Here is a 23757-nt window from a genome sequence, read left to right on the forward strand (position 1 = left end):
GAATATTAAGTCAGACATGGCGATTTGCAGCGATTGAATTAATTCAATCTTTATCTGTCTCGGACATTGGAATACAACTTTTGGAATTTTCTCATGTGTTTTTCCCGAAACGCGTCCAGATGTTGCAGAATGAACTTTGACAGTGTTTCGAGCTCGGGTGAATTGAGAGTGACGCCGGTTTTGTAAACCAGTCTAAAACGTGATGTGTCTAACAACAAATTTTGTAACTATTCATTAAATTTTGTTTTCCTTGTGTCACCCAGTAGCTGGGACATTCACCTTTTCAAGGCGATTAAGTCTCCCAGAAGACGCCAAATAAACATAACGGTCTTTTCACAATGAGCATTTCGAAAAACAACGAGTAATTTTAGGTGTAATCAAATTTGTTTCACTCTCAATTTTCTCCGGTCGTGTTTTGCCTGCGATTTGACCTAATAACTTGGTCCCCCTTTTATACGGGTTCAGGCGAGGCAAGGAACACTGCGAGAAGTTCGATTTTTTTTACACGAGGCATTGTCCCCTTGTGAAAGGCCCCAGCTACTGTGGGTTGTACCCCCGGGCGTGAAAAAGCAAAGAGAAAAAGGAACGACACTTTAACATGTATGTAGGGCTGTCTTTTCTACAAATTGCAATTACTAGTACATCAGGTCGTACAACAGCAGCTAGAACCCGTATGCGGAAGTTCCACGAAGATTATAGAATCTTTTTTTTTCGAAGGAATGGCGGCCTGCCGTTCCTCCAACGCTTTGCCAGATCAAACAAAAACACCGTTGATCAAACACAGTTCGGATCAATTCAGTTCCTCTTTTGGTAGCACTGCTGGCAAATATTCTCGTTGTTGCAGGATCCATTTGCACTCTTACATATTCTCGTTGTGGAAAAATATGTACAAAAATTACATTTCACTTTGTATATTGCCTTTAAAACGTCCATTACAGAATTGTCACAATTGAACGCTGCACAAATTGGACGCATCAACGTTGAAAGCATCCTCAAAGGATCGCAGAAGCCAGCTGGCTGACGCCCAATTCACAATATCTATATGTACAATGCACCTTAAACATTAACACAAAAACTGAAAGGTCACTGAGGTCCATATTTCCTCGTAATGAACAGTTGTCTTCTGGGAAACAGTCTCGGTTGAAACAAGAAACCTACAGTTGTGAGAGTCAGAATCGGGGTTTCTGTATTCATCATAAAACATCCTAGTTTTGAGAAAATACAAATTTCTCATAATTTTAGTGAGAATTTCAAAACAAATGTTCAAAATATCCTTTAGTATAAATATTAGTTTCATAACCGTTCCACATACAAGTACTAGATGAAATCTATAAAGTTGTCCAGTAATAAATAAACAAAATATTCTCACAACATACGTAAAATACACTTTCTGAGTATTTTCGAAAATAAATAGCTCAGAATTAGCTCCAGTTTTCTTGATTTCCCGAGTAGTTTCTTTCAGTATTCTGAGCATTTCACGTTAAACACTGCTTCCGCATCAACGGTCATAGTAGTGTCCCGGAAGTCTGTGTTTCTAATCTCAGTACGCTTCAAGTCTCCCCAAGTCACACGTGACTTAGAGGTTGAGGTTTTGCACCCTGGTAGGACGGGTTGGTATATTTTGTCATCATTCTACTCGGATGACTATAAGAATGTTTGTGGCACAGTTTCCCGTGGAATAAATTTCTCCAAGAGTCCACGGTTTTTCCAGTCCAAATCCAGAATCCGGACGTGATTCCCACAACAAGACACATAAAATATTTCAACATAAACACACTATAGTCCGGCCTCGACCCAGGGGACTCTTTGCCGCAGGGGGGGCAGGCCCATGTCCGCTCCCATGCCTGACGCAAATGCTGTTCGTAAAAGTAACAGGCGATCACAATGGTGGCTGGTACAGTGTACAACACTGAGAACACCCCAATTCGAATCATCAGGCGTTCGAGTTTATCAGTCTTCCCCCTTCCCTGCTGCTTAATAACGTTTCTGATCCTAAACAACGAAACGAATCCGGCGAGAAGGAAAGAGGTCCCGATGATAAGGTATACAAATAATGGAGCTAGCACAAATCCTCTGAGATTCTCGATATTTTGTCCCCCAACGTAACATATTCCTGCAACAGGGTCCCCGTCTACAGACGACATCGCCAACACAGCGATGCTTTTCACCGACGGAATGAGCCAGGCGGCGAGATGGAAATATTGTGAGTAACTGGCAATCGCTTCTTGTCCCCATTTGAGGCCCGCTGCCAGGAACCACGTGAAAGACAGTATGACCCACCAAATTGACGATGCCATGCCGAAAAAGTAAATAAGCAAGAACACAACTGTGCAAACGGCTGGTCCTGTTGTTTCATATCGGATCATATCATTGTCACATGCCACCTGTTCGTGGCCGACGATCAGACGAATAATGTATCCGACACTTACCATGAAATAACACGCACTTAAAAAGATGATGGGTCTCTCTGGGTATTTGAATCTCTGCATGTCTATGAAAAATGTACTCACTGTCATCGAGGTGGATATGCAGCAAAGAATTGACCATAAACCGATCCAGAATGTCGCAAAAGTTCTTTCGTCTTGAGTGAAGTAAGGGCTATAACAGTTAACAGCACAATTAGGAATCCCGCCTGTAGATATACGATTGTAATAACCGTTGGAATCTTCTATTATTTTCACAAGAGGTTCACGACATTGACAAGTGCAGTCCCTTTCCGTGGACCTTATTGGGGCCCCGGGGAGGGGCTGAACCCCGGCATCTCCTGGCAAGCTGGGATTGAACAAGGACCCGTCGGTAGGTTTACCCGTCGAGCCACCCTCTCTGGGTGGAGCTTGTGTTTGAGTATCAGTTGTGTTTACATCCATGCATAAATGGTCCTTGTCGCCGTATTCAGGTAGATTTTCACAATTCATTCTTTCAGGCCAGGCAAAACCATACTGTCTCATTAGAGGCGCGCATCCTTTCTTGGCTCTCTCACAGACCGATCGACATGCAGGGAGATGTTTCTTGTAGTTTGTCATACAGATCGGCGCATACATCGAACACAGAAAAAACTTCAGATCAGCTGAACACTGAATTTCCACAAGAGGCCAAAATTGATGAACCTCAAGTCCTGCCTCTTCTTGGGTCTCATGATTGAACTGGTTGGGCATGTAGGTATTATTGTACCCAATACTCTTGCACATAGGTATTGTGATTTCCTGACATTTCCTGGGTTGATCTGTCCCCCGGGCACAAGGGAGGGACAGGAGAAGGGGGAGAAGTCCCGTGATGACGAGCCAGAGGAAGGGGGGACCTCCGTCTTTGCCCATGCTGAGCTATTACTCGAATACTCTCTCACTTGGAATACGTAATGCTTGTTCAATACGTACAGGCTAACACATTTTTCGTCGTCTGCGGCCACAAAAACAAACGCGCTCTGCTCATGTTAGAGAATTATTCCAGTGAATGCATATCGGTTGTCCTTCTGTTGTGATTAACTCCGGTCAGTTCTACCAGACCTGTAAGTCCAAATCTTCTTATCTTCACAGAACAGGGACCATGCCTTTGACACGCAGCCTGCGTTCAGGTAGACGAGTAAGCGAATCTCTACAAACAGGTGAAAAGTATTCCACAAGACGATATTCCACCGTGGGAGAGCAGACGACTGCCTTGATGTTTGGGCACATCCAAATTTTACCTCCGAACTAGCATCTATCAGTCGTCATGGCTCTCGCCCTCGACTGCCACTTTCACAGCTCATTAGACACTCTGACAAATGACGTCACCTGCCAGTCACGCGAGCGTAATCCAATCAGATTCCGGGAAGGCTTGAGCAAATTGGTTGGGCGGGGCGAAGGCGGGCTCTGGTTACAGCGGAGTTGTGGCGCCTCTCTCAGCCTGCTCTGAAAATAAAGATATGACTAGGTGAGAATAGCGAAGTCTCGGCCGGAACACTGTTTGTGTACAGAACCACGAATAAGTAGTATAAAAATGACACTACATGCTAGTTACAACACTGCCGCTTCGCCAACGCAGGGGAGTTCATTAATAGACATTTTCGTGTTGGGCGACTGGCTTGCTCAAATAATAGTTTAGTCGAATAAAGGACCGCTCAATGGCCTGGTGGAGTTCTATAGTCGACACTATTCACAAGTGTGTTCCCCACTAAAGATTTCTATTGTGGACGACTCGATAAAGAAGACTTTTTATCCGACAGGGTAGCACGCTGTTACGGGTAGAATGGGACACAGTTGAAGCACCTAATCGGTACGCGACGAAATGTACCCTTTTGTGTACAGCCTGCCATGCCTATGAAAGAATGATCTGACAAAGTCACCATGATATTTGTGGAAAGAGCGCCCGGTGAAAGAGGTTTACAACACTTTCAATGGGCTACATCGCCTTGGAATACACACACACGCTGAAGGTCCGCACAAATTTTGTCCAACGATGATTTGGAGTAAAGCGAATTCAGTCCCTCTGTGTCGATCATGCACCCCTTTTGTTCAAACCACACCGTTCTCCGGGTCTGACGTTAAACGTGTTTAGTTAGGGTAGAAAACAAAATAATCTAACCGAAGAAGGTTTTATTTAGCTTTTCCCGACCTAAGGACCAAACCGAACGGTGTACATATACATGGAGCATGTCCTGAGCTATGACTCGGTGATGTGATACAGAGACTTGAATCAAATGAAAAGTCATCGTTAAACACGGTTACCTGTTTTATGCAAAGCTACCAGTTGTCGTATTAGAGAGACGTTTATGGCAATGTATTAACTGAGGATGTACGTGATCATTTTGGCAGTTTCCTCGAGGTCGGTGGGTGTACATACAGTCCAATATGAACTATACAGCCAACCGATTGAAAAGCTGGTTTTGAAAGTAGCTGATTTTAATATCACGTAGAGAAGAGTGTTTTAGATCAGTAATGTTAAAATTCATAACTTTTAATTACATTATTTGAATTTATTTACCAAGAGCAAGCGATGGTGTTACATTTCCAACGCTCTCAACTATCCAGGGGTTCCGTTGGGATCGGGTGACTTGTTAGCACAAGAGGTCCGTTTGCTCTGTTCGTTTGATTCAGCTTTAAGCACACATACACCCGATGTCCCGGGGGCTATAGTAAGAATACGAAAAATACCCGAGCTCAACAAAAAGAGGTTGTTCATTAGGACCAATCATTAATATTGAAATGTGTAGCCTCCGCGCCAAAAATGTATTTTCTTACCAAAATATTTCAAATATAATAAGTGACTTCATGAATTCAAATTTGATGTGTACAAACTGGAATAAAATATTTGAATGAACTTATTTATTCTTATTCCGTCAAATTATATAGTTAGAAATGAGCGATATGAAAACGAATAATCTTATTGTTATTAGGAATACCAAGGCATGTTGCAAATATACGTCAAGTATATTCTTAACCTCAAACATTGTGACTCCAATGCTTACCAAAAATGAAAAAAAACAACAGAATGGTTAAATTATAATAGAATCAATCAAACCATGTTTTCTTTCTAAAATGTTAAATATTTATAGCAAAATTTGTGAGGATGTAATAGTGGATATCAAAAATACATAACTTACATGCAAAGACTTGGTACTGATTGCTTGTTGCGAGATCGTTGGATTTATACCAAAACAGATTAAGAATTTGCGTGTCAGGTACCCCGACTACTTATCAATGTCAAAATACAAAGAAACGGCACTCCAGATCATGAATTCCCGTCAACCCATCACAAAATATGAATTGATTAGCTGAAACGAAATCGGATTGCTTTGTCGGGACTGAACTGCTCGTGTTATCATTTAAGTTGAATAACTAGTCATGTCCATATTTTGACTTAATCTCTCCTTGGCATTAGCTTGGATAACGGGAGATAATCCCATGATGTAAGACCCGCGAATTAGACCTCATTGTATTGGCTTGACAGGAACACAAAGGGAAGGAAGATATTTCACACATAAGTCTTGGACGATCTACACCTGACAGTCTCATTATCACATCCTTGTTGGTATCAGAATGGGCTAATGAGATCTCACTTTTACTGTCAACCACGCTGGGACGCTAAAAACTGTTGTCAAAGTTTCACAACTTTCTTTGATGGCCGTGTAACGACCTAAACACGCTGACAAAATGAGTTTGGGGGGACGCAAGAACATTTTCCACGAGGATTACATGCTGAGATGCTGAGAGACCACGAGTTGTTTTGACAACTCCGCATCTCTGATAAATATTCGTCAAATTTTGCTAATTACATACACAGGGGGTCCAATATGTTGTCATGTGTGAACTTGCCCTAAACCAAAACATTTTGAGTAGATATAAACCCACATCCTCTTCCCTCAAATTGCAAGCTGGGAGGGGGTTTACAGTATCAGAAAATTTGCAACTTTCCCCGATTCTAATCGGACTCGCACAGCGGTCTCGTTACTTCCATTTTGTTACTCCGCTATCTCAAAGCTTCCTGCAGTGTTATGAGATTTTGATTGGATAAAGACTAATGGACATGATCATGTGACCAAACGATAAGTTCCCGCTGATAAATGGAGGGTTAGGAACACTTAAAAGTTTCCCAAACAAGTAATGTCGCTCAGATTTACAGCTGGCAACTAAATAAACAACACTTACGGTTTCTCCAAATATCCAAATATCTTAATATTGTCTCGCCCGATTATGTGGAAGAATAATAAATACAATTTCGTTACCTTTTGTGAATTCTTCTAGACTCTTATTTATGAACTCAGTTCGGAAGACAACACACGTTTGTAATCGTATAAAAGTATGTTTGTTTGACGTTTGGAAATCTCTATGATTAGAGTCCATTGTGAGGACTGCAATCAGATAGCAAGTTCTTCCGAAGTATGTTTGTATAATGTGCGTGACCCGTTCCAGTGCTACAAAAATCACAAACACAAAAAAAACTCCTAAACCCGATTATGGTAAGACTGGCAGCAGTCGTAGATCAACTTCATGTCTAATATCAGAGAAATCAGTCGCGACAAAATTGAATGACTTCTAATTTAAGGATATTATTCTCAAAAATTCTAAAACCCAGCTTACTGTAAGAGTAAACTAACAAGCATGGACAATACATCTTAATGTGACCTTGATCCAAATATTTACACTGAAACAACACATAATCGCCTCTCAAAACTCGGCACACGCCCGTGTCGCTACACGGAGTTCCTGTCGACTCCCTACCGCGCATGCGTAATGCCCTCTTGACCCCTGGAGATTAAATAGTTACTTCCCGACAATGTTACAGCCCTTATTAGTGATGTAACAATAGTAGTTGATCAAACACATGCTCATTAGGTAATCATTTAGGCTGACCATGTTGACCAAGGTCTTAATAAGTCAGCGACCCTCAGCAAGCGCCAAATGGCCTATTCATTAGGCGTCGACACCTGGATCGACATTGCCACCATATTTACAAAACTTAATATGGGAACACCACGCTGATGAACAATAAAAAACATCCGTTTCAGAAAAAATCTAGGACTGACGGATCTTTTGTCAAAAACATATAGTGGTCGATTATTAAAAAATACGTATTGTTAGAAAATAATGGCTATAAGGAAATACATGCTGATCTACGTGTTCTTCTTAAATAAACTAACAGCATACAAAAATGTGAAACCTGATATCACATTAACACCATATCTTCTCTACTCCATAAGAGAAGAAAACATGTCGTGTACATTCCACAAAAGGAAGTGACTATTGATTTCAACTGGAGCTTAACAAACGTCCCTGTCAATGAATCAAACACTGAGCATGCAACTCGGTATATGACACCAATTCATGAAACATGAACAAGAACAAACGACATTATAAACAAGAACAAACGACATTATAAACATGAACAAACGACACTATGTACAATATTACTTAACGAAGTTACCGAAGTAGAATACTTCCACTGTATTGTTTCCAAAATTGATATCCCAATAATCAATACATTTTCCTTCTATATTTCCATTCTAACTTATAAACCAACTAACCTCTTCATATCCAAATCTAAATCCGTGACTTACTTTGTTTCAAGGAATTCATTGTGTGCATATTCGATGAGGTTGTGTATATGTCGGTTGTAGGTTTGTTGTATGTTGCATATGTTCTTTAAGTTGATGTGTTGTAATAAATATTACCATATCCTACATATTATTTTATTCAACCCACATGAAAATGATCAACATTTAATTATAAGAAGAACATATAGAGAAGAATATACAGGAACATCATATATCACACATAACTAATAAACAGATTTCCTAATTATAGGAGTATGAGCCTTTCGAATATTAAATTATTCAAACATTAATATCATATTAAAGATATATTATTCACTTTTCATAACTGATATGAATCCTTATTCGGCCACAACACATGATCCCTACTTTTCTATGCATCGCACACAACTACCCATGAAACATACTTGAAATGTTTATCTCAGCGTGTTCTAATAGGGGAAATCGTGTCAAAGATTAACTATAACGATGGCCAGAGCGTCATAATCCCATCTCACATCGTGTCACGCCAGTGATTATATTTACAATCCCGAACACGTAAATACAGATCGTGTCAGTCAGACGCATAATTAGATGCCTTGTTTAAAAACCATCTCCAAGAACACAAGCGTTGAGCACGTGCACTAATATTCACACATTTTCATAGAATGTTTGACTTGTAAATATGGCATTTTGACTTGAGAGGGCCCATCTGGTTTGGGAGATAGCACTTTACGGTCAGAGGAGGGATCTAACACGCCGTAATATGTTTGAACATTATGTCAAAATATTATTTCGCTTACGCCTAAAGTTAATAAACCAACAGCGGAATTTTTACTGGAAGCATTCCCTGTCGGATTAGCGTGTCAAAAAACCATGACGTTTTTCGTTTTAATTTTTCATGAAAATGAATATAAATGCAGTTTTGAATTCATTTATTTACATAAATCCTGATCCAAGTGATTGGTACGCGACATCACTCAGTTATAATCACAAACAAGTTTGGCACGTCTGGCATTAAAGAGCAATCACTTTTCACACAATCTTTAAAACGCCCATTGACATATGCGTTAAAAAATACCTAATGCATTTAGAGAAAATACCGCTTTGACGAACTATAAACACAATCTAATCCCTTTGATATTGTGAAAATACCAGGGAGTACTTCCAAACCATATTCACTGTTTCCAATCATACCGATATCAATTTTAAACAAGCACGTATTCTCCAAACCTTTGGGAAACACAACCGATTCAAAATTACTGCAATATTTTTTATCAATAATCGGAATTAAAATGGCGTTTGTTCAAAGAGATACTATATATACGGAATCAAACAGTGTACAGTGACACACAGTCTACTCACCACTCAGCGACATAAGCAGTAATGTAACTAATATCTACCCAATATCAGGTATCCTGGAATAATCTTGAAGAATATCACACCAATAACTTCGTCAATCTGTCGTCTCTTGTAGCTGCGGTAAAACTACATAGTGAGTCTATTATATTCGATGGCTATGGTTAGAATGACGACGCAGTCTGTAGCGAAACCACGTCCTCAGATGTTTACAGGTAAATCTTATCTGGAGCTGTTCTAACTACTTGCGGACAGTGGACAGTTGACAGCTTGGTCAAGGTGATAAGGGTGTTATGCAATGCTGAACATGGAGTGACCGATGAGTGGACAGACACCACAGTGGGGGGCTGTGCTCCTGGACGGGGTGGGGATGTTGGGTCAGGAGGAGATGGATGGATGGGGGTGTGGAGACGATAGGTAAGTGGAAAGGAGGGTGGTTGTGAATAGGAAGGCTGATTGGGGGATGGTTTGCAGCTGAGAAATAGATTATAAAGTGAATTAATATTTCACATCGACAATAGTTCCATCATATCAGAGAAGAGAATGAGAGATAGATAAAGGAGAGCAGATGATTAAAAGGGGTGAGAATGAGAGAGGAAATGTAATACTGAAGGAAGAAAGTGAGTAGAACCAGAAAAAAGAAAGGGAAAGAAAGATGGAGAAAGGAAAGAATGGACAGGGAAGAGGGGTGAAAAAGGCAAGGGAGAAATTAAAACGAAAGTTGAGAATGAAACGGATGTGGCTGATGACAACGGAAAGAGGAATAAGGAGAAAAACAGAAAAAGAAAGTTGAGAAGAGGGATTGAAGGATGAAACGAGCATATGAATGAAGAGTAAAAGGGGAAAGGGTGAATAAAAGAGTAAATTGAGAGAGAAAACAGTAACGTGGATGAAAGATAAGGAAGAAGTGGTATGAAGCGTAGAGAAAAGGATAACGCGAAGAGAGAAAGAAAGTTGAAACAAACGGAAAAATAGAGAAAGGATGAAGAGACACAGAAAGGATGAAGAGACACAGAAAGGATGAAGAGACTAGGCTGAGAGAGTACAATTACTATTATTATGTGCGATGTATACTTAAGATAGGCTCTGTTTGTAACACTTTGTACAAAACAACATATAAAGTTTCCTAGCCGGCTGATGCGATCTCGTGGTAGATGTAAAGGGAGAACCGAAGGCATATTCCTAACAACAGCCATAACTAAGTAGACAGCATCTCCTGATTTAATACCAAATCATATGTCCATATTAACTATACCAGAAATAACATATCATATTCATATCCACACGGAGACCAGCAAATTACAACGCCTGCACGCAAGGCTCGTGTTACGTGCTCGCATATGTGGCTCACATATAGCATGGGCGATCGATAGCAGATTCGTAACTTCATCTCATAGCCGCCAGCTCATCTTAACAGGTATTGCTCATATGAAAGGAAACTCAGCATCAGCTGGTGATCCGATGACGGAGACGTCGTGTGTCGTTACTGGGACTAAGGGGGTCCACTGGGTGGGCTGGGGAATGGGTAGCACTGGGGTGGTTTGCTGGGGCCCTGACTCCGATTCGACCCTCTTATGAATTCCATGAAAGTGGAAATGGCATTAAAGGGAGGCTACGCGTAGCAAATTGGCAGTCCAGGCAAGTTCGATACAAGTCGTTACAATAGTACTCTGTTTTCTAATTCTGTTGATGTGTTTATCAATATAACGGCACCTGATTACATTGGTTACAGTGAAGTGATAAATTATCTGTTTCATACTTGGCACAGGTAATAATGTCTGGCCTCGTGATGAACTGGCATCGGCCACTGAGGCATAGTCCTTCTTTAACTCTTGCTCTCTCAAAATAACATAGTGAGTGAGTGAGTGAGTTTAGTTTTACGTCGCACTTAGCAATATTCCAGCTATATGGCGACGGTCTGTAAATAATCGAGTCTGGACCAGACAATCCAGTGATCAACAACATGAGCATCGATCTGCGCAATGGGGAACCGATGACATGTGTCAACCAAGTCAGCTAGTCTGACCACCCGATCCCGTTAGTCGCCTCTTACGAAAAGCATAGTCACCTTTTATGGCAAGCATGGGTTGCTGAAGGCCTATTCTACCCCGGGACCTTCAAAATAACATATCAACATAAATTGTAGTGTTGTAACGATGCATCGAACTATCGATGGATTGCAGTTGCTGAGTCTCCCATAGCAATATTCAGTGGTACAAACGAATAACTATTGCTCCGTCGATAGTGTGTGTAACTGATTTCCGCTGTTAAATACGCAGCGCAAAATACAGGAAGTACCAAGTTCGTTCACTATGATTTTGAGTTATCTGTTAACTGTTAACTTGATCTGAGTTTCAAGCTTTTTGTCAGTTATCTGAAAGAAACTGAAACTACTTTAATTTGTTTTCATTTCACATAATCTACAGATTCATTCGGAACATGTGGACAATTCAAGGAGAAAAAAACTGTTGCAACAGCTCAATAGCTGTATCCACCACGATAGTCACCCATAATAAACTTCCGTAAAAAGATACAAGAAATGGTTATTCGGTGACAAAGGGTTTGAGAGGATACAATGAACGGTTATTTGACGACAATGGGTTTCACAGAGTTGCGGACATTACGTGTTGCACTGTTTCTGTTACTGGTAAAGCCATATCAAGTTTCAACAGTATATTTGACCTTTGCAGTTTGTATTGAGCTCCGAGATGTATTTGTGTAAAAAGAAGACTACGATTACGGTGTGAATTTACTAACATTTACCATTATATACTTACAGAAGTAACTTTTGAAATAAGACACATTGCAATGTATCCCTCATTACGTTACTGTTGAAACATTTCTGAAATCTTAAAGCAAATATATTATCTCGATCTGACAAAACAAGAACAATATTTTTCACAACGTGCTGCCCATTCGGACCATGAATAACCACCGTTATTTCAGCATTTACGACCCGACAAAAAGTTTATGTTAAAGGTATTGATGTTACATTGGTGAAATGTCAGTAAAAGTATGTTATCACGATCATGCCTGTATGATATGCCTTTCTGAATGTGATCATCACAACGTTTTGTTCATTCGGACCATGAGTGACAACCGTTATTTTAACAGTAAGTACTCCACAAAAGAATGTTTCTCTTAAGTAAATGATCAAACAGATGAAATCTCTATACAGATATATTATCTTCGTCTCACATGTACGACATTCCTTTCTAAATGTGATCTTCGCAATGTGAGGTTCATTCGCTCCTTGAGTGACCACCGTTATTTCAACATTTACTACTCGACCAGAAACAACAAAATACGTAACCAAACACTGATATAACAACAAACAAACAACGTCGTAACAACATTGCATAACAGGTGTCATCTGGTCGTCTCGCCTTCTTAATGATTACAACATACCGCAACAACAAGGTCGACGATTCAAATTAGTCCTGATAAGCAGAGATAGATGAACGATTGATGTTCAGGCCGTGTTTACATCGATTACATACTCTAATAACAACTACAGCATGTAATCTTCCTACCGGCTACTGTGCTAGCGGATTGCGTTCGTGGTTGGCAGGTGCGATATTTAGAGAAATCAGATCTGGTGGCGTGACTTAATGAGTATGACCTCGTTTGTGTTGACCGCCGTTTTTGGGTGATTGAGATTGGTTTTACGCCGCTTTTAGCAACATCCGGGCAATATCACGGGGGACACCTGAAATGGACTTCACACATTATACCAATGTAGTGAATCGAACTCGGATCTTCGGCGTGACGAGCGAACGCTTTAAGCAGTAGGAAACACTACCGCCCCGCACGCCGTTTGAACACTGTTTTAGTTATATCACGACATGTTTACTTAATGTGGGAGGGAAACCCGAAGTGATGCAGGTCTCAGATCACCTGGAAGTATCAATTTCGATGAAAACAGACACAACTGAAGTGAGACATAAAAATTATATACACGAAACAGTCAAGTACTTTTGTTCATTTGAGACACTGACATAAATTATTTTTAGAATATTTACAGAATGTAAAGCACCCTCTACATGTTTCAGCTATTGCACAAATATGGTTAGTGCTCTCGACTGAGGCTTGAATGAGTGAATCCATCTTTGGGTCCCCCGCCTTGATATTGCTGGAATATTGCTCAAAGCGGCGTAAAACTATACTCACTCACTCTGAATTGGCACGGATCAAAACCTTATATTCCTCATATGAGACTACGATAAAAGGGGATCGGTTGGTTCAACTTCGTAGCAGTTGCTCATGATATCCATCACTGTTTAGCTAAGAGTCGTTTGTTTGAAGTCCGTTAGAATATAGATGTAATGTATACTTGCAATGAAAAAGAACATGTTCTCAATACAATCTGGAGATGTGTACTTGGTGAATATTTGTTTTCAATGTAGGTCTGTGTTACAGTTCAACCAACAAACATTTGCAAAATCATACCTGATGTGTTGAGTTGAAATACACAAATCTGTTTGTGCGTAAATATGGTGATACGTGTTCAGCAGCTACCATGAACGTGTCCGTTCATGTTGATGTGGCGCCACGTCTCTAAACCGCTACGTCCCACGCCACAAAACATTTGACCACGGACACAATACACACTTATGTAAAGTTTCTTCAAGTGCCGAATATATAAGGAACAGCTTATGAGTTTGACCACATATTAATCCACCCATGCCCCTAACACAATGTGTTGTTAGGATGTGATAACGCGATTACAACGTGAGGACATTGTTCGGCGCGAGCACTTGACGGCATGACACGGGAACAACGCGCTAATCACTTGTCAAATATTGACAGCTATGTAACGATTGACAGAAATGTACAACGCAGGCCAGATGACTCTCCACACGGTCGATCGCGCTTGGAATACCAGCGCCGAGCCACTCGTACCTCCGACTAAGCCCTGACCAAATCATTTTTGAAGGGGTCCCAATGAATGTAATACGGTTACATTTTAGAATCAAATCAATGAATCATTTAAACTTGATTCAACGAATCTTTAATACTTGGAGCTAGTATTCTAGTGATTGAATCGGCGACAGCCACGACTTATAGTTTAGAACGTTGAACACAGTAATTAACTGATTGACAAGATGCTTGCATTCTCGAAACTAGTATTCTAGTTATGTAGTATAAGAAACGTATAGTAAAAAATTTGAAAGGTGTTTTCTGAATATGAATATGATGGGGTGGGGATGGGGGGAGACCAGAGTTTCTGGAGATAATTACGACAGACCCAAATAATAATTCTGAAACTATTCCATGTCAAGATATCACGGAAATATCGAGGCCATTAGTTGAGGCACTACATACTAAGCTACCTCACACTAACTACACACATCCACTCACTAAATCACCTCTGAAACATTAAAACAACGATTCAATTGAAAAAGGGTTAGAAATGGTCTTCACAAACCCATGCTTGTCGTAAGAGGCGACATACACGATCGTGTGATCAAGGCTGGCTGACCCGGTTGACACATGTCAAAGTATTTCAGTTACGTAGATCGATGTTCATGCTGTTGACCACTGGATTGTCTGCGCCCCGTTCATCAAAGCGATTGTATCTTTACGACTGTCGTAAGTCTATGTTAAAGTATGGTAGTAACAATCATCGTAGCGTAACGTCGCTATGAGGGACAGGACCCTGGACCCGTTTATTTACAGACCACCGCCATACAGCTGGAGTATTTCACAGTGCGGCGTAAAAGTAAACAAACTCACTCGGTTCAACAGCAAAACTTCTAAACTCTTTCTTATAAACTGTAAAATGGTTAGGATAATTATTACGATATATGACTTTGACACTTTCACTGGTAAGAAGGTAGACCTATTACCCCCATATATCAATACTGCCCCACTGACAAATATCCATCACAACCCCTTTTTTGTTTAAGTAAAGCGCCATGATGACAGAGCGATAAACGAGAGATAAACAGAATTCGCAGCTAGTTTTATTCCCTCCAAAACAATATGTCCCCGTGTCACCGTGACTTTCAGCAGCTCGCGCAATTTTGTGGAAAGCGAAAATAATGCTCTGGAAAATAAGTGAAATCCGACTTCAAAAGATTCAGATCGGCCGCCTCGTCATTGTGTATCATATTCAAGATATGGACCTTTTAAAATAAAAATTATGATTTTCCGCTGACCGCGAAAAATAGAATATTTCTATGATACACTTTACATTTTAAAGAAAAAGTTGAAATGCAGTCGGAATCTTAAACTAAATATTCCGGGCTTTTTTCTCCCTCGGAAATTAAGAGTCCGAATTCAATTTCAAAATGCCCAGAAAGCGTGAATCACGCTCAAGTGAGGGCTTTTCTACGCTACGTTTTTTAAAAACTCGGTGAAAGAGTTCTAATCTGGGAAATCTAACATAACAATGGCTTATTTGAGCATTCCGGTGATGACAACTTATATTAGTGATGACACGGTGTGAGTCTGGTGCCAATAAACGGAATTATATGCTTTCATTCTCTCTAATTCAGTGACTCTTCTCTCGGACCTGACTCATGGAATAATCTAATACATTTCAAGACTGACCGATCACGTGATCGGATATTGAGAAATCGACTGAGACGTTTGGTATTAGTACCAAATTACGATTGTTTATAACATGCTGTTTGTTATGACTAATGCCCAAGTGTTCCTGAGTTTTTGTCATTTGTATTGGGATCAATGCAGCTATAGCGCCTGACTTCAGCAACCGCCTGATTTCAGAGTTTACAAACTGGTGGAATAAACGTTTCAGTTTCGTATGCACCGATTGTTAAGAAAAATGAACAATACATCTTTAATTTTAAAAATCGATTTCATGTGGAAGTTTGTTTACATTGATTCTCGGTGATTTGTCTTCTTACGTTAAAGAAAAGGTAACCGTGATAAAAGTAAATACCCGAATCACTTCTAGTATTCACCCAACAACAAATTAACATGCTATGATGTAACCAAAATACTGTTTAAAGCTCACTCACTCACTCACAGATCACACACGCACTCACTCGCTCACTTACCCACCCCAACTCACTCACTCCTGTGTACATGCGGCCGCTGTCAACTTCAAGTCTTTAACGAGCGATTTTCTCTTCCACAGGTACCTCGGTATATCAAATATTGTACAAACCAATCCTTGTTCTCCACTGAACGTTTGAAATGGATGTCATTGAAAGTTACAACAGAATAAACACCGAATCGGATATAATCAGTAAGGATGTTAGCCCGAAGTTAAAATCAATACTTTGATGTGTGCCTGCATGCCCCGTTTCATCTTAACTGCTATCTGAAGCCCAATTAAAAATTCCAGGGACATGGAAACAGTTCAGGGGACCACGCCCACTCGAATTGAACATGGATAATTCAAACTGACCCATGGGAAGAAGGAGTTTTTTACCGGAAACGAGTGACCTCGTTGTAATCTACAACTACATTCCCTATGTGGACACTAAAGTAACGGTCGAAAAATAAAATAAATTTGACAGCTGAATTTGGTACAAAAAATGCAAACGTATAGAAAAATACAACGCTGAAAAAAGTTGCCTAATAACCAGATTATGAATGTTATTGGTGTCACATCACCATCCCGTCACCATTTCCTTCTTGTTTAAACTGCAACCATTGTTTAACACAGGGGTGTATATGTATCCTTGTTCAGCGGTGATGTTAACACATCTGTGATAGCATGTAGTTAGAAATGCGTCATACCTTGTAGTGGGCTTAGGTCAGGTACTGTCCCATTCTTATAACTGGACATAATTTGGTATAGATTTAGCAATCTAGGAACATGTCGGTGTCATAAAATTCTCATTTATTGTAAAAGTCAACTCTTTAACGTAAATATTTTCCTCAAACTATTAAATCAAGCTTTTGGTGTATTCGCAAATTTAAAATGACTCATGTGCTAAACAATATCCATGGCAGGTAACATGCAACAATATTCTATTATTATTTGAGTAAAACACAACTTTGTGAACATTTAGTTTTCGAATGTAATTCCAGTTCAGTCCCTTTACATTGAGCGATTAGAATAAAGAGCCATTTTCGTCTTCACGCTTTAATAATCCCCTCCCCCTTCATTTCCAAATTCCCAGCCCCGGGGCAAATGTGATGACCGGGCCTGTCGCGTCCTGATGACCATAATATAATTCCAGCACCATTTTGTCGCCTGTGAGTCACCACCACAAGCGTGAGGTCACTACGATGACATGCCAGTCACCTCCCCTTACTGTCCACCGTTAAATTCTGTCACTAGGGGGCGCCGTAAACCCCAAAGCGACCGCCATATTTCAATATTCATGTATCTGTGTGTGTCGAAAGAGGCCTAAATGCTCGAGTAGCTACAGATTTGTTTGACGAGACCAATAGGATTAGTGTAAGCAGAGACAATGCTGTGATTGGGTTCTCTCCGTGCTTGTCCGATCTTACTTGCATCAATTAAGCGAGCCCTGCTGGCATAAAAAATAGTGGGTGAAAGAATATATTTTTTTAAGAATTCGGAGCGCTTCGTCTTCGTAAAACATCACACTCATGCATTTTATGAGGTCGAAAACTCGTAAACAGTCTCTAATTGAAACTACTATGTGAAACTTTACCCAAAACAAAGCCAGTATTACATGGAAAATGTAACAGTTGCCATGTTAATTGTTTCTTAAAAAGCATACGAGATGTGGTTTCTGAGGCCTACTTCTCGAGGGTATGTTGATTTTAGTGAGTTTGTTTTCTTACAACCACCATTTCGTCCCGAATTTCACGGGTAAACTTTACAATGTACAATGTCATGAACATATGATACTGTCTCTGTAAGTTGTTTTCAATCATCCGTCGAGAATATAAAATTATGTGTGTTGAGCATATTAGTCCACAGACCTTCACAAATGCATGTCTCTTTTCGATAAATTCGCATTTGCAATTTCGTTTTCGAAAATAAAGTTACAACGCCCAGGTTGAAAAATACACAACTACAATACTAAAATGGACTATTTGTTGTAAGCAAATGTTAATCAGACTTCTTATATATTGTCTGAATAAGAAAGAAAATGGCAGTCATTCATACAAGCTACTGTACTCTTGAAACATTCTAACCTTTTGAATTTAAACATTGGGGGATTTTGTCGAATTAGACAAAATCCTTAAATTGTCATTTTTATCATTGATGGCTTCCAGAAAACAATCTTAAAGCTTTCATAAAGTCAATCAAAAGTTCTGAAACGACCGTCCTGCACTGGGATACATCATCCACGGAATAAATCCCCCTCCGAAAAGCCTGCAACTTCGATTTGCGCATGCGCGCACGAAAGAGGAAGTTTCTGTCATTTACCAGTTTGCACAAAAGTTACATTCCCCTTTTAACCGTATTTCTGGCATTTATCATCAGCATACTTGTGTGAACACTTGTTTAGTTTACTGTCAGTTGCTATATGAAATGATTGACAGCAATTACTTCGACAAATTCAATACTTTTTCTACGCGAGGCAATTCACGGCTGCTCGGAAATTGCTCGGTTGACAGAAGAGCGGATCGTGATGCACATGCGCAGTAAAGGTCAAAGTTCGCTGATATAAAAATGGTGCAGTTCATTGCCGTTTTAACTGTTTCAGTAGCAAGCAATATGTTTTTGTTGCTATTTTCACTATTAATGTGGGCTATTCTTCATTTTTCTGCACAGTGGGGGAGTTTTCTTTGAGCTGGCCTGACATCGCGGTGTATACAAATGCTCTCATTGTTTTTGTTATTACGAAAATAATTAGCACACGCATTTCACTCATCGCACATTTGTACAATGTATGAAAATGTATGAAACTTTTTATACAGTATTGTTAAGTATATGTGTATGGATACAATATGCAGTTCATCATTTCACCTCTAAATGTTGCTTTCCTGTGATCCCTAAACGACTGTTGATGGGATGCACAGTACAGGTCAAGGGGTTATCCAGTTGAGTCGTGTGACTCATGCGAATGTTGCCGTGTTAAGGTGAGCTAAAATCAGAACTGACAATAATGGCCCCAGTTACGCCCTAACAAGGAAATAAACTGAAATAATTCAGTTTGATTTACAATTCGAACTCAGCCGAATGTATCAAGGATTCTGACAATTCGCTCAGTACACACCACTAAAACAGAAACTGTATTTATAATTTCCTCTACGCCTCAAAAAGTGAAAGTTTATAAGGAACTATAACGAATGCTATTAATTCATATTAACAGGCACTTGTTCGTTTCTTCTGAAATTAACCTGGTAACAAAGAGTTTGCATTGGCAAGGGGCATTCATTCTGCAAATGGATTCGTGTTATTAACAACATCGAAAGCTCCATATTAAGAAATATGCTCAATTTTATAAGACGCGTCTCATCTTAATGAAATATTCATAACGATGATTATCAATTATCTTTTCATTTGCATGTGCGTGAAATCAAGTTATTGCATTTCATCCTCGTACGAAACAACCCTCATGGTGAACCTGTCTATTTGATTACGAGCAAAAACATAAAATACGTGCTCGTGACAATGACGTGAAACCAGTCCAACGACCAGTCGTCATTAGCGAGACCGCTTGGACTGTGCAAAAATGACAGAATACACGAAAGAACAATATCTTACAAAAGAGCTAACACCCATTCATTTATAATTGATAATTTTGATAAAATTCTATTGAGAAATAAATAAACAATCTGTATTGATCAAAGGCAGGGTTCAATAGGTGAACTGGAAATACCCTCGACCGGAAGTAGTATTATGGTCAGGCAATCTATCCCATAATACCTGCTTATAGGAATGCCTTGCAGCATTAATTTATTTGTGTCAGATTAAAGAGGTGTGACTAGGTTGTATGAAAAGTGAAAAAATATTTAAAACAGTAATGGCACAATGGCAGAGATTGGTTGGACCAAATGTGTGTCCGAATCTATAGGGTCTGAAGAATGCATTTATTTAATCGATGTGTTTATTTTCTGTTATGATATACGTTTGCAGTGTGAACTGATAATTAAATATTCAAGTTTTGCCGCCATCAAGTTACGCAGTACATGCAAATAAATTGTGTATTAGTATCAATATGAAAGGTGAAAGTGAATGTTATGTGAATGGAAAACAGTCGTGACAGATGGTTTTCCAGAGATGGTTAAACATGGCCCAGCCCCGACCAGTACTAGAACACCCGTTACTCACATCATTCTTTTCACATGATTTTGCATTAAGAAGTTGCTTGTTGCTCAAATTTGTGGCAATTCAAACTCGACACAAATAGACATATCCAAGGTTAAAATAATGGATTATGCCAAAGTTCAGTGCAAAGAACGTATCAGAAAAATATCAAAAACTACGCCTAACGTTTGAAACATCCTTCCTCCAATTGAACCGCTGACGACACTGATTCGATTATCTTGTTAAACGTGCACAAAAACTCATACGACTCTCGTTCAGAAGATGAACAAACTTACAACGTTCAAGACCTCAGTTAGAAGGCGTCGGCAACATTTTATGAAAGACTCGTGGAAGACAAATTTTAACTGATGATGAATCAGTAACCACAAGATACCCGGTGCAATTCCCATATTCGAATAGTTGACTTGTCCTTGCGTGCGTTTGTGTCCCCTACAGTGGAGGATACTTTCAAATGTCGCTAAAACCTGGTATCATCACCAGTTGTTTGTGAAAATATCCTCATGATCAGGTTGGAATACAGGCTGAATTCTACAACTAGAAATAGTCTTATTGCTTTTATTTACAAACGTATCAACGAAAAAACTGACGAGATATTCAAGAATTCTCACAGACCCTAAATGTTATTCATTTCCAATCAACCCAGCCCTGTTTGTAAAGCAAAAGCTGTAGATCAAGGGAGTCTAGATTTCCCTCAGGTTTTCAGTCTTCCATCTGATGACGGCATCTTTCCAGTTTGAAACAAGTTACTTCTTCTTGTCAAAATTCTACGTTTTCAAAGAATATGCGTGTCTAATGACAAGATTTGCTTTGCAGTACTAGTGAAAACATAATATCAACGTGGTCGTAGTCAGTCATGAGAGCCTGCAGTCACGATGAATGGTCATGTGATGTTGTGGAGTCCCATTGACATATCCTTCACTTACTATCAGTAACCCCGTGGTGACGCCATGTCAAGTAATCACGTGGAGGAGTCAGGGTCAAAGGTCACGTCCTTAACTGAGGTCCAGTTGTCATATCTCATGGTCAATAATCGGGTTAATGGCAATGTCCTACAATGGCGTCCAAAGGTACCAGTATGGCATTCCGAAGGGAAAATATGCCCTCATATCCCCATGCTGATACGCTGAACTGTTTGCATCAAAACATGTCTCCAGAACGCCATGGTCTCTAAAATTCCATGGTTATGCCAGGACTGTTGGCATTCCCTGGAAAATAGGTCCCTGAACACCATGGTTATTGTCACAGCTGTTGACATTCAGGGGAAAATTGGCCCAGAACCCCATGGTTATTGCCAGAGATGTTGGCATTCAGGGGAAAATATTTCCCTAAACCCCATGGTTATTGTCAGAGCTGTTGGCATTCAGAGGAAAATACGTCTCCAGAACCCAAAGTTGATTGTCAGAGGTGTTTAAAATTGACACAAATGATACTCTGTATCAGTCACAAAATAGTGAATGTAGATAGAATAGTGCTGATAGTTCGACCAATTCGATTAGAGACGTCACAGAACCACGATTACTAACCACGTCCAAGGACGTTCTTTTAAAGGTCAATTGAATCCGAAAGTAACGGTCTGCTATGTTGTCCACCAACAATATCCTGAGACACTGAGAACGACACTCTGTAAACGACAAATATCCAACGTCGACCAGTCACGTCCTATGACGACAGGCAATAGTCACGTGTTACTGTACGTTATTCTTAGCTTACGTCCATCGCTCCCGTGCAGTTTTCGACAAGACTACGACGTTAATATATAACGACCTCTAATCCAGAACGAAAACTATTACCAAAATGTTTTCTGTAAGGCAAAATGATTAATTGCCACGTTTAACTTGTCAAATAAACAGAACATTGAAAAATCCAGTGAAACCAATGCAGAAATATGGCTTTAAAAAACTGTCAAATTGTTCGGTTAAAGTAAATCCCTCGGACACGAAGAAACCAGAACAGGAAGGGAGGGGGAATAGGGGAAATGACACCCCCTCCCCCTTCATTACTGGGTGATTGCCCCCGTGTTTCGTCGAAACGACTCTAACCCTTATTACTCATGCGTGTGGGCCCATGTGCGCGCGACATCCACGTGAAAGCGGACGCATGCACCGTTGAATCATGACGAGTCTGCTCTAACTGTATCAGTCTGCCGCGTGATCACGATGTACCCCCGGGCTGACATGAACAGAGGGGAGAGTTATGGTTAGTCGAGGGGGAGGGCGGATGAGGAAATGAGGGTCGTTCCCTCACGAACGCAACTGCAACCTCACGTCTGGTTTTGCGTTTGGAACTGCAGAACATAACGAGCATATCCTCATGAATACAACTCAACGTTTGGGTGGCGGTGGTTGGAGCTTGTAGGGGTGGACGGGATGAAGGTCGGGTAGCCGTGGATAGGCACTACGACGGATACTACATCTACGTAGTCACATTAGACAAGGCGGGATGGGAAGACTACTTCACATCAGACGTCGTGGTTCTAGGGGGTGGAGGAGGTGGGCTCAAAGGGGGTGGAGGAGGGGAGGCACGTATTAGGGGGAGAGATTTACGAACAAATGGGAGCGGGAGGAACGGACACGAGTACCAGGGGTCTTATTAGAGCCGCTCCTGCCTCAGGCTAGGTACTTACTGATTGAGTCAAATTGGCAGGGATTTAAAGCGCCACGCTCCACGGGCTATCAAAACGTGTCATATGGGGCAGATTTTACTATATATAGGTCAGGCGTGACATGTACATGTATAGCAAACGCGCTGCTTTGGGTAGCTTCATTCAACACGTTTTCCGAAAAAAAAAACATTCCCAAAATGACATACGAACATTCCCAAAATGACACTTGAAAAAAGATGTGTCTTATTACTGTAAAGAACATTTCGTTAGATTAAATATTATTTTTAACGAGAGGCAAATACACTCATTAAGGATCACGTCAGCGTAGTACCACATCCATTTGACATACTTATGTAATGATTTTGCCCACGCAAACTTTCAGCCGTAAGAGTGGAACTGAAAAGACTCCATACAAATCTATCATCGTCATTCGTAGGTCTATGATTAACGCATTCTGCTGACAACATAAACTGGTGGCAAATTTATCACCAGGGACAGCAACAACCCCACTCTCTGACCCAGGGCAACACAATGGGTGGGAGAAGGCACAGTCCACCCGCCCGTGAACGCCCCTTTGTAAATATCCATCGAGGCAGGCTGATAGGCCGTCTTGCCATT

General features: G+C 40.3%; 1 protein-coding gene across 2 annotated transcripts in view; it reads right to left on the reverse strand.

Annotated features, from left to right (window-relative positions):
* Positions 1–579: 579 nt before the first annotated feature.
* Positions 580–23757, reverse strand: part of LOC137298880 (frizzled-5-like) — a 107482-nt gene continuing 84304 nt past the window's right edge. For both annotated transcript variants that reach the window (XM_067831226.1, XM_067831227.1), the window contains exon 4: positions 580–3887. In XM_067831226.1, coding sequence (XP_067687327.1) covers positions 1566–3314 — 1749 coding nt within the window. In that variant the 5' untranslated portion in view covers positions 3315–3887 and the 3' untranslated portion in view covers positions 580–1565. The remainder of the gene's footprint in view (positions 3888–23757) is intronic.

This window comes from Haliotis asinina, chromosome 10 (genome assembly GCF_037392515.1).
Source record: "Haliotis asinina isolate JCU_RB_2024 chromosome 10, JCU_Hal_asi_v2, whole genome shotgun sequence".
Lineage (NCBI taxonomy): Eukaryota > Metazoa > Mollusca > Gastropoda > Lepetellida > Haliotidae > Haliotis > Haliotis asinina.